Below are 12474 nucleotides of genomic sequence, written 5' to 3'. Positions count from 1 at the left end.
CCCCTCCTGGCACAGACGCCCAAACGGAAGCTCCATGTGCCCTCTGGCTTGCACTGGTCCTGGTCTTCGCGATTTCAGGAAAGGGGCCACTATGCCCCCCACCCCTCAGACCAGAGCCTGGGAGCCGCCTCTTTCCCTCACAGCCCACGCGGAGCTGGGCTAGCGGCACCTCTCCCCTCGCCTGTACCCACAGTCGGCCTTCTCGCCGCACCCCGCCGGCTCGGTCTCTCTGCCCTGGCCACTGGCCGTCCCAGCATGAGCCAGCTCGGACGCCTCCCTGGACTTCCAGCCTTGGCACCTCGGGTGGGCCCTAAAGCACAAGTCTGCCCCTCAACCGTCCCGACTTCGAGCTCCAGCAGCCCTGGGGGCCGTGCATGCTCCACAAAGGTGTGCTAAGCAACCAGTGCTGAGTTACCCCCTGGCGGTACCCCAGCAGACCCGCCGGGACCCGGCCCCTGCCCGGCTGGCCTCCCGTGCTGGCCCTGTCCCCACCTGCACCCGCCAGGTCTTCACGCTCACGTCGTGGTGTGTAGTTAAGCCCTCAGAGCCCCCGCCATCCCCACCGATGCGGCCCCGGTCACTTCCAGCCCTCCTCCTGGCTTGTCCCCCACACCTGCGCTCCCGAATCACTACCTCACCCCCGGCAGTCTGCCCTCTGGACTCCCAGGCCACCCCACCCTTCTCGCCCGGGGACCCATCTGGGTCTCATCCTCTCTTTCCTCAGCAGCTGTCAGAAGGGACACCAGGTGATGCCAGGCACCCCGCGGCTGAGGAAATGAACGGCCTGGGAGTTCAGTGACCTGAAATCTCAGGCTGCCTGGTGCGGCCGCTCTGGCCTCTCGCCGCCACCAGGGGGCGCCGGTGCCCCACCCCGAGGGCGCAGGCAGGGTGGGCGCCTGGCTTGGCCCTTCCAGGAGGGGGTCTGTGAGCCCTCCCCCTCCCCAAGGCTGCTCTCTCGTGCCTTCCTGCTGCCCGGGGAAAGCTCTGGAAAAGTTGGGGGACGCTGGGGGCACTGCTGGCTGGCCCGGGGCTGAGGGCCCCATTCGCTAGGGGCCCCCATTTCCCGCCCCCAGCCTCTGGGCCTTCCTCACCCCGCCCGCAGAGCCCGGGGCCGGCTGAGGGCAGAGGTCAGCATGGAGAAGGGCAGGGAACACACAGCCTGGCCTCGGGTGGACATCTGCCCTGCGTGGGGTGAAGCCCCGGGGGGCACCCCTCGCCTATCCGCCCGTCCCACCAGGCCTGTGCCCTGGGAGCCCCGAGGGCAACCTCTTCCTGCAGGGAACCCGACCCCACCCACCACCCCCAGGGCCTCCACTGCTTTCCAGGATCCCGGGGGGAGCTGCCCGCCCCAGTGAGTCCCAAGGAAGAGAACAGGTGGTGAGCAGGTGCGCAAGTGAGGCTGGCGATGGATCACCCACGTCCTTCATTCCTCCAAACAGCACACAGAGAGGTCCGCAGGGACCCGGCTTGGGGCCTGCCACATGGGGGCACACTGGGAGGGGCCCGCCAGACCTGCCTCCTCTTCAGAACACATTTCAGTCTGGAAAAGGAGGGCTTGGGCCAGTGTCCATCAGCCACGTTTGACCCCTGGGTTCTCAGGTCAGGGCAGCCTCCCCCACAGAAGCACCATCCCACAGCATCGGGGGGAAACCAGGTCCCCACCCACCTGGGGAAACAGCCAGCTCTACCAGGCTCGGGACCCAGCTGCCCCCCTCCTGGAGCCTGGCCTCAGAAATGGGCAGGTTCAGCTCCTACACACTCACTGTGGGAGCAGGGTGGGGGACTCTGTCCGTGTTCCGCAGCCCCTCCCGGGCCAGCCCCCTGCCCCTGCCTGGCTGTGGCTTAGAAACAGGCGACAAAACTGTGTTCACGCGAGGATGAGCAGCCGCTCAGGCCCCTCCCAAAGACAGCCCTCCAGGCTGGGACCCGCCACCCCCATGCCCTCCACCTGTCGTCTGCCCACCCCCACAGGGAACGGGGGTGTCCGCGGCCTCAAAGGGCCTGGGGCGGTACCAGCCTCCGGGCATTCCAACAGTCCTGGGCCCCCAAGCCAGAGCGGCCACACTGCCTAAGACCCTCCTTGCATGATCCCCCGACGCTCCCCAGGTGGACACGTGAGGTTCTTCCTGACGGCTCTGGGTCCAGCAGCTACAGCCCGGGGCTGGCTGGGCCGAGGCAGGGCAGCCTCTCGCCAGAAACCACAGAAGGGCCAGAAACCTTGGCACCTTCCCCTCACGCTGGAACCCAGATGGCTCCAGCTCTGTGTGTTCCCAGGACACAGAAGAATGGACGGCCCAGGGGGCTGTGAGGAGTGGCCAGCATGGCCGGCACCCACCCTGTGTCCACATCTGCCGGGTGACAGCCAGGCTACCCCGCTCAGCCCTGCACCGGTCACCCCAAGACAGGGCAGGCCGGAGGACAGCCACTTGGCTCCGAACACTGCCCCTCAGGGACCCCGCCTGCAAGGCGGGGTGGGGAGCCTCCTCGAAGTCAGAAGACTTCACAGGATGGGGTGGGCGCCCAGTAGCGCACCTCATGCCCCCGGCTCCCTAGTCCCATAGGTGACACCGCACGCAGTTCAACACAGGGACAAGCTGTGAGCTCCAGATGCGCCCCACAACGGACACGCTCTCCCCACAAGGGCTGGAGAGAAAGGTCCTTGCCCAGAGCCGAGTACCGGGCCAGCACCAGTGGCCTCCTCCCCAGGACACCGTCCCAGCCCTCCGGTGGGCCCTTGTTAACCTGGCAGTGCCTAGAGATGCTGGCCCCAGAGGACAGCCTCTCCTGGAGGGTGGCGTCGGTCCTGGACCCAGCCCAGAGCCAGCCTGAGTCCCCCCATCCCAGCCTGCCCTGCCCTCGGTCTGAAGGATGGCAAATGCAGCCCAAGAGGACTGGCAGTGAACGGGCAGGCACAGGGCGCACACAGAGACCCTAAAGTGATGGTGGTCCCACAGGTGAGGGAAACGAGGACAGGGAGCCAAAATTCTGCGGCTGAGCCCAGCGCACCTGCCCCTGTGGTGCACAAACACCTGAGGGATGTCCTCAGGAGACCTCAGCTCCCAGCCCTGCCACCCCGACTTTCGGGAGGACAAACCTGGGGTCCCAGGTGCTGGATCCAGGGTCCCCAGGAGAGCAGGCCCCCAAGCCCAGCCAGCACCGGGCAGAACCGACTGCCCTGCACCCCGGCCAGGGCGCAGCCGGAGCACACACAGGGACACAGGATGGCGGTGTTCGGTGGATGAGGTATGCAGCGTGCCTTTCCTGGTGAACAAGTCACATCATGGCTTTGCTGCCAAAACTCGCCCATCCTTGTCCCTGAGCAGACAAGGCAATGCCCGTCTTTTGGAAGAGAGCCTGCAGCCAATGTGCACAAAGCCAGCCCGTGGGAAGGCCAGGGCCATGCTGGGGGGCATTGGGCTGCCCCAGGGAGCTGGGAGAGTGGAGGGCAGGCACTCAGGGCCGGGCGCAAGGGGCAGGACCGGGAGCCCCCGCCCCTTCTGTCTGTGCAGGCACCGAGTCTGGGCTAGGCGAGGGATAGTCTCCCTGCTAGGAACTAAGGCTAAGCACCCAGGTGTCCAGTGTCCAAGAATCTTCCAAATTACCCAGTTAAACTGAGCGGCCACAGGACCATCTGGGTTCTTGGCCCAGGGTTCACAGGTCCATGCATGCCATACCCACTGTGGTTTGCTTAGGGTCAAGGGTCCGCAAGTGAGAATGGCCACATCCACTATGCCATGTGTGGGACGCCTGCACCCCGTCCTGCTCGGACTGGCCTGTGCTCTGTTCTGGCCTCAAGACGGGCTCTGCTCGGTGGGGATGTGGCCTCCTCCCTCCTGAGAACTCTGACCACAGGGCCAGCTATGGAGGACCCCACGGTGGAAAGCTAATCCGCAGGTTCACCTTGCCCTGACCCCAAGAGGTGGGGTGACCTCCCTGGTACTCCCGGATCCCTGCAGACACTGAGCTGGGCAGCAGCTCCTGGGCAGCCAGCGCTGGCTGGAGGCCCGCTTAGCTGGCTGTCGGCACCCCTGGTCACTACCTCCTCCTCCTGAAGTAACTGCCCTGTTATCAGCTGGCCTGGCTCCACGTGATGCTGCCCAGGCCCCATTTCGACCCGGGCGCAGAGGACCAGGCCCTGCTCTGGAATGCTTGGAGCCGCCAGGACCCGAGAGCAGATTTGGGTTGCCAATGCCAGTTCCCTGCTCGCAGACCCCTCGTTAATTATCCTGCCCGGATAGGGAGCCAGGCACGAGCCCCAGGAATCCCGAAAACAGGCTATCAGCACGTTTCCTAGAATTTGCCCCTGGAACAGCTAGGGCTCGGGGCAGCCCAGGCTTGGTGGGGTGGAGAGGGTACAAGGCCGAGGCACCCTCTAAGAGCCCAGAAAGCAGCCAGGGGTCCGGGGCTCGCCCAGAGCTGCTCTGCCGGGCGCCTCAGGCCTCCCTCTGCAAGGTCTCAGGGCACCGCCGGGCCGGGAGCTAGGGATGTGGCCCGCGGGAGGGGCCCAGACACTAAGGAGGCAGAGCCAGGCCCAGAACGGGCTCCTGAGCACAGGACCACCCCAGGCAGGAATTCTCTAGGAATTGAGACACTGGAGTCGCCGCAGACAGCTCAGTGGCTGGCTTCACTTTATTGACTCATGAAGTGCTCCAACGGCCAGGTGCTGTGTGTGAGGGGTGAGCGCCAGCCACAGTGGGCCCCCCCCCACAGAGGCCCCCCCAGTCTGCCCCCCAGGGGCAAACTTCTGGGGCAATGAGAAGGGGACCCAGCACAGTGGGGACCTCATCCGGGAGGCGGCCTGGCCAGCATGACGGGTCCACACGCGGGCAGAGGGAGGACCTCCACGGCTTCCCAAATAAGTTCCTTCCACAGATGCAGGTCCTCACGTGTGCTGTGAGGGTCTCTCCCACGTCCAGTCTAAGAGCTCCCCAAGTGCAGGGACCCCCCCCACCACCACATTGCACTAGTGCCCCTGCCCCATCCAGCTACCTCTGCTGACCCAGATACCTATCCTTCGGGCACCCACCTGGGCCCACCAGGCAGGCCAGGAGTGCTCCCGGGCAGACAGCCACTGCGGAGGCCTCCCATGCTCCGCTCCCCTCCACTGGCGGGGAGAGCCTGAGGCAGCGAGGTCTGAAGGGCGCAGGAGGGCAAGGGGCAGCCTCTGTGCAGAGCTCGGGGTCCTAAGGGCCTGGGGCCAGGCAGCCTGCCCCCACTCGGCGTGGCCAAGCCATCAGCCATGGCCAGGTGGGTGCTGTCAAATCAGGCTCTGCTGCTTCTTGGAACCCTGGGCAGCTGCTGGCTCCACTCAGTCCAGTGGGCTCCCAGGAAAGTCTGCCAGAGCCCAGGAGAGGCCCCTTGGCCCCAAACACACCAGAGGGACTTCCTGCGCCGGAGCCTGTCCGTCCCAAGGTAACGCCAGCCTGGGGACCCACGTGGGGTACTGTGCCGACAGACCCCCAGACACCACCCAGGCTCCCTTCCCCCAGCCAGTGGGGCCCCACGAGCAACCCGGCCCCACGCTGGTGGGTCCAAAAGGCTGCCGGCCCACACTGAGCCACCACCGACGGCAGCAACTCAGGAATGGCCTGGGTTCAGTGTCTCCGCCTATAAAATGGGACAAGCCCCCAGCCTGCCCAGGGTACCCCAGGACCACCCTCGTAGTCCAGGGAAGAGCACTTCACAGAAGAGTCTGGGTCAATTTTGAGGAGGCGGGGATAGGACAATGTGGCCGAGTCAGGCGAAGGCCAGATTCACAGCGTCCTTTCAGGAGGCCACCCAGGAGGATGGGGCGGGGCCTCCAGCCTGGGGACGGGAGGCACGGAGGCCTTGTCCTCTAAATCTGAGCCTCAGTCCTGCCTGGACAGTAGGCCCCACATGGGCAGGGGCCTTTGAGCTGCCCACTCACCAAATGAGCACGCGGGGCAGGCTCACAGACCCCCACTCCCAGGAGGGTCTGCCCCTTGGTCCTCCTCCCTATAATTATACCATAAAAAGATCCCCCACAACTCTGGAGTCACGCCTGGGAGAGGCCCACAGCCCCACAGAGCATGAGGCAGGCCCGGAGGCCACGGTCATCCCAAAAGACAGAGGCGCCTTTGTGGCTGGTTGTGGGGGGAGGTCAGACCTGGAAGTTAAGCGATTCACTGCGCGAACACAAATGCCTCTCCCAGAGTCAGCCACTTTGAAAGAGCAGCTCGGATTCTGCATGTGGCCAGTCTCGGCTGACCTAGAACAGACCATCTGCAGACCCACTGCCCTGCAGGGACGTGGCCCGGCCCGAGTGCAGGACGGACCTGCAGCAGCCACCCCTGACCCAGCCGACTGCCAAGGGCAGCAGGATGGAGGCCAGAGGGCAGTCAAAGCCACCACTCACCCCTCCATCTGACCCCCCAGGCCTTGCCCTCCCAAGGGCCGAGGCGGCCCCCAGGCCAGGCAGACACCCCAGTGCCCCCTCCTGCAGGAGGCTCTGGAGGCTTCGGGAACTGTCTTCGAAGCAAGAGCTTCGTGCAGCTAAAGCGGGTGTACGTGGACACAGAGCCCTCGGGCGGGACACGGATCACGGCGGGCCACCCAGGCAGAGGAGAGCCACGCACAGCCGGCCACTGTGTGGTTGGCTTTTTTGATTGCCCAGAAAGTGGACCCAGCTCCTCAAAGGCTGGACCTTGAGGGCAGCCTCCCAGAGAAGCCGAGGGGGTGCGTCTCCAGCCTAGGGGACAGGTGCCGGCTGCTCACGGGGATGCCCCCAGCTGTGGGGATCAGAGAGCACCCTGCTGCTGATGGCCGGTGGGACTCTCAGATGGCCCTGCCAGCCCGCCGCGCCGGTACAGGGAAGGGCGCAGGGAACCTGGAACCACTGCCCAGGATCAAGGTCAGAGGCAGGCAGGGCCAGGTTAACCTGAGACCACACCCACGGGACCGTGGCTGAGCTGCCTCTGAAGGACTCAGGCCAGGCTCAGGCCGCTGTGGCTGCCGGCTTCGGCGGCACGACCCCAGCGCGGCTGGAACCTAGCCTCGGCGGGCTGTGCCCCCAGCCCCTCAGGGGTGGCCAGCGCTGGCTGTGTTCCCGCCCCCGCCCACCCCTCGATGGGGCCCAGGCTCCCAGAACAGCCGCAGCCGCTCCCAGGCCTGGTCACAGCGGCTGGCCAGGAGCGGCTTCTGGTGGTGTCTGGACCTCGGGCCAGGGGTCAGACTCCCACCCTCAGGCACAGCGGGCAGCCCTGAAGGGGGCCTGGGAGGGCCTGCCTCCTCTCCACTGATCCATCACCCCAGTTTAGAAACAGAGCCACCCTTGGGCCGGGGCCAGGGGCTCGGACGGCAGGGCCTGCCGCCTCCCCCCTCGCCCTCAGGGCTGCAGCCTGCTTCTACTGCTCTGCTTCCCAGGGGCCCCCACCTGCCGGCCTCCTGCTCAGAGCAGGACCCATCCGGGCGCCGAGGCTCCGGGCAGGACCGCCGACGTCTGTCCCTGCTGGGTAGGTCACACTGGGTCCCCCGGGGCACCCGCCAGGCTAGCCAGCCCCAAGGCAGCTGTCCAGGCTTCAGGTCTTCCACCGACCCAGAGAGGGGGGCCGAGGCCCTGGGGGTTCCAGGCTGACCCTCCTGCAGTCCCCACCCAGGCCCTCCAGGCCAAGCTGACTCACTCTCTCCTCTCTACTGCTCTGCTCTAGCCTCTCTTTCATCCGGAAAGCCCACCCTGAACTGCCTGCAGTCCCCAAACCTTCCCCAGCCCACAGGCCTACCTCCTCCAGGAAGCCCTCAGGCCACCCAGCTCTCTGCCCAGCTGGACTCGAGAGTTCAAGTCCCAGAACTGCCTCAGAGACCTTCCCAACCCACCCATTTTACAGCTGAGGAAACTGAGGCCCAGAGGGAAACCAAAGCCAAAGCTTCTTGGACCGAGAAGGTACCCAGAGATAACCCAGGCCTGCATTCTCCGTCTGCTTCTGTCCCGCAAGGTCAGGTGAGGTCAAGTCCCAGGACATGACTGGGGCTCCGTCAGGATGCACAGCGTAAAGGCCAGCTATACTGAGAGGTCGCACGCTCCTAAGGGGCTGTGTCTCCTGTCTGTTTTCTCCTTAAAGACCCCATGCCTGAAGCCAGGAAGTACGTGCATCCCCAGCAGGTACTGGGGGTGGGGGCATCTGCCCACGCTCACTCAGGAGCACACACACTGTGATTTTCTGTATTTTCTGCGGGTGCAAACCATTCCTGGTGGATGGACAGGACCCCTGGAGCCCAACCAGGGACAAGGGGTTCCCGTGGTACATGGCCCTCCTCTACTGACTGATGGTGCCGACCCACAGGGCAGGGGGCCATTCGTCCTGGGGGTGTCCCTACCCCAGGCCACCGGAGGGAGGGGCCACGTGTGAGCTGTGCCCCAAGGAAGCTCAGGCATGCTGTGCGGGCGGTTACCCCAAGAGCCAGGGACAGTCCCCAGCCACCGGGCCATCCACCCTTATGCCCGCATGTCCAGCAGACCGGGCCTCTGGGGAGAGACGGCGCTGCCAACCCCCCACCCTTCTTCCACCGGGGCGCTGAGCCTCACCTGCGCTGACACCTGGGACCCGCACAAAACCGCTCTCCCTGCCCACCTAACAAACGGAGTGATGGGGCTCCGGGGCGCTGCCCAGGGTCACAGCTACAGGACATGGAAGCTGGCCGTGGCCGCGCCGAGGGGGGCTCTGCTGTGGGTACCCGGGGCCCTTCCTGGGGGCCCCCTCCCCCTCTGCACTCCACAATCAACCCAGCGGGGTGCCTCCCTCCCCCCCACTCTTTGATTCAAATGAAAGAATTTGGGGGAACCAGAAAAAATATGGCTTTTATTTTCAAAACTGGAATCAATTATAATTGGGGGGTTAGTTAAATATTCCCAACTGTGCTGAAGCTCAGGTCCGCCTCATGCAGACCCAGATGGAGGGAGAGACTGGAAGGCGGTGCTGTCGGGGGTGTGGGCGGGAGCATAGGCAGGGGTGCCCCTGCAAGCAGCTGGGGACACCCACCCCCTGCACACCCAGCCCTGCACACACAGCCCAGCACACGCGGCCCTGCACACCCAGCCCTTCATACCTGCCCTGCACACCCACCCCACACACCCAGCCCTTCATACCTGCCCTGCACACCCAGCCCTGCACACCCGCCCTGCACACCCAGCCCTGCACACCCAACCCTGTCTAGCCCGCACGCCCAGCCGTGCGCTTCCAGCCCACACACTCCACCCTGCACAGCCAGCCTTTCTTCTAAGAGACAGTGCCTCAGGAGGAAGCCCAGCAGCCTTCCTCCAGCTTGATTAACTGCTTCCTGAAGGCCACATCTGCAGCAGAAAGCCCACCCACCCCAGAGGGCCAGGCTGGTCACAAGCCCAGGTCCCCAGGTGCAGAGTCAGGGCAAGGTGGGGACCAGGGGATCTGCCCCTCTCTCTCCAAAACAGATCTTGATGGGGCCCCACTGAGGTCTGGCACTGCACTGGGAGACGGTGGAAGGTTCCAAGCGCTCAGTGGGACAGGTCACACTTCCAGCCCCAGCTCTGCTGAGTGGTAAGCAGCTGCTGACCTCCCTGACCCTGGGTTCCTCTTCTGCACAGCGAACACAGGGTACACCGAGGTGGTGCAGGCCAGCCTCCAGGCCCCAAGAGGCCACCCCCACTAACACTGTGGAGAGCAGGGGCTGATCTGGAGGCAAAGCCAAGTCTGGAGCCCAGGCCCATGAAGCTAGAGAGCAGAGCATGTGCACACTGCTCCCACCCCACCCAGAGACACCACAGGGGTGGCCCTGGGACCCTAGAACGGGGCCAGACAGGCCCCCTCCCATGGCCACAGGGCCACTCGCTGGATGCTGAGCTCCCCCCATGCTGAGTTCCCTCCCTACTGTGCCCCTGCAGCCCTTGAGCCCTCCGATACCCAGGAGGCCAAGTGTCAGGGTTTTGGGGTGGGGGAGGCTGCTCATATGCCAGAGGGAGCACCAGCCCGGGAGGCTCAGAGCTGGGCCCTCGGACAGAGGCAGGCCAGGAGCGGAGAGGCAGCCGATGGCTGACAGGAGGCAGGGGCAGGGGAGCTGGGGTAGGGGAGGCGTCCCCAGCTGCTTCCTGGAGGACGTGAGCAAAGACAGGCCACGCTCCAGGGTCACCTCCTCACGGCCCTCCCCCAGCAGCAGGGACCACAGCAGCATCTATGCGGCCGACTGTCAGCCACAGCCCTGTCCCGGCAACACCCCCAAAGGGAGCTTCCTCCAGGACCTGAATGAAACTCACCCCAAGCAGCACGCAGTTCATTAAGGTTGGCTGAATGAGTCAGAAGGTCCTCAAAGCATTTTCCCACTTCCACCGTGGCCATAACACCGACCAGACCAAGAAGAGCCGACGTGTGACAACTGGCCCCCTCCATCCGGGCCTAGACGCAGCCTGGACCCCAGCCTGCCTGGGCGGGGGGTCACATCTGGCCAGCCCACCGAGGGGTTCAGGGTCCTAAACTCATGAGGTCTGGCTGAGGCACCAGGGCATGGGACAGGACACCCCCAGCACCTAGAGGGCTCTCAACAGCAGGCCTCACTCCATGGCCCAGGCATCGGTCCTCCCAGCCCACAGAGCCCACGAAGCAGCAGGATCGAGAACTTTCTGGCTAACAGAGGGCATTGAGTAAGCAACCAGAGCTGCCTGACCAGCTTCTCCAATCATCAGCACCCCAGCTGCTAGCACCTGTCTCAGAACTCGGGGACCCAGCCCCTCCCCAGGACCCCTGCCCTCTGTCTCTGCCGGAGGCAGGGGGGCCACCACATGTGGACACAGAGGGGCCTCCTGTTCCCCACAATTTACTGATGCCCGCCCCCTTCCCGGTTGCCTGCTGGGCTCTGAGGCACTGAGGCATATGGCGCAGGACGTCCGTCCTGGCATCCACCTGGAAGAAGCCCCCAGCTGCTCGCTAGGAGCAAGTTCAAAGCACCGGAAACCGTCTGGGAGTATTTCATTTCACTGGGCGGCCGTGGCTCTGCGCCCGTTCCAACAGGACCCTGAGAGCTCCCTGTTCCACGAAGAAAACTCTGGACAAAACAAGAAACCCCTCAGGAATGCTCACACCTTCCCGTCACAAAGAACTTAGGAAGAACGTCTTGGGGGGGCGGGGTTCTTCTGACGATTTTTCTTGTGCTTGTGTGCACTTTTCTTTACAAAAACTCCACCGCCACCACGCCCACTCTAAGCCTGACCCGCCCCCCAGCACCCAGCTAACACGGTCCCGACAGCACACTGCGGGAAAGAAAACCACAGGCCCCCAGCACGGCAGGACTTAGGTTAAGGCCCCACGTCAGCAAACCAAGCCCCCAGCCCAGGAGCAGCCCCGGTCAGCAGCCAGCACGGGAAGTCCCCCGTCGGCTCTAGGAAACGTCCCCCTGAGGAGGGCCGCCTTGCCTGGCTGGTAATTTCCTTTCTCCTGCTCTTTCTCTTCCCTTGAGAAACCTTTCCTTTCTGCTAGATGGCATTCTGCCTGATTCAGGCATCGGTTAATAAAGCCAATGAGCTCTCGAAAACTCACTCAGTTGAGTTTCTGTTGTCCAAGGGCGTGTAGCGTTGCTCGGTTTTCATGATCTATCAGTTTACAGATGTGCCAAGTTTCACCGAACCAATCGCCTCCAGCAGGACCCTGCACGCCCCCCATCTTTCCACATGAGGGACACAAGGGGCTCCAGCAAGGCAGGAATGCTGCTTGGAGACCCCGGGACAGGCCGCTTCCCCACCACCCAGCAACCCGGCCCGTCCCTGCCCATTTCTCTGGAGGCCGCACCTGGGCGGGGTGGGTTCTAAGATGACGGGGAGCAGAGGCCTCAGTGGAGGGAGTCTCCGGACCACACCCCCCCCCGGCCCCAACAACCTCAGACGAGCCGCAGGGAGCAGGCTGAGGGGTGGGAGCATATGCCCGTCCATCCACTCACCGTACTGACATCGGGGACCCTGGAAGCCTCGGGGACAGTAGCATAGCTGGGCTGAGCCAGGCACGCAGTGGCCGCCGTTAAAACAGAGGCCAGCGCTGCACTGGGCTATGGAGAGAGGAGAGAAGGCGTGTAAGGAGGGGCGGCGGCCCAGGGGCAGCCCCAGCCCCCCCACCAGAACACAGCATCCTTGGGAACCCTCTCCCGTGTCCCCCAGGAGGCAAAGCCTTGGGCTGGACAGGACCCAGACCCTCACCACAGACAGGAAAGCCCTCCTCCCACGAAAGCCCGGACTGCACCTTGAGAGCTGAGCCCCGAACCCTGGGTGGGGGGGTGGTCGTCTCCCAGGCCAGCAACACCAACACTGCCATCAGGTCACTGGTCCCTCTGCTCTGTCCTGGGTCACACACAGGCACCGCCACCAGAGCCTGAAGCCCCTCCCTCCCATTTTCTCGAGGAGGTGGGGAGGGAGGGGCAGCGGGGGAGAGCCCACTGCTGAGGACCCCGCCCCTCCTGCTCACGGCCCAAGGGCGCCAACCACCAGGCTGGTCAGCCCCTCGG

At 64.6% G+C, this 12474-nt stretch overlaps 1 protein-coding gene across 6 annotated transcripts in view; it reads right to left on the bottom strand.

Annotated features, from left to right (window-relative positions):
* The window catches only part of MEGF6 (multiple EGF like domains 6), an 89242-nt gene that overhangs the window by 54856 nt on the left and 21912 nt on the right, over positions 1–12474 (bottom strand). For all 6 annotated transcript variants that reach the window (XM_073903464.1, XM_025857122.2, XM_025857125.2 and 3 more), the window contains exon 4: positions 11917–12021. In XM_073903464.1, the coding sequence (XP_073759565.1) occupies positions 11917–12021 (105 nt within the window). The remainder of the gene's footprint in view (positions 1–11916; positions 12022–12474) is intronic.

Source organism: Callorhinus ursinus, unplaced genomic scaffold, assembly GCF_003265705.2.
Source record: "Callorhinus ursinus isolate GAN/ISIS: 27379988/994484 unplaced genomic scaffold, GSC_fseal_2.0 scaffold18, whole genome shotgun sequence".
NCBI classification, from domain to species: domain Eukaryota; kingdom Metazoa; phylum Chordata; class Mammalia; order Carnivora; family Otariidae; genus Callorhinus; species Callorhinus ursinus.
This window is presented reverse-complemented; position numbering and strand designations above follow the sequence as displayed.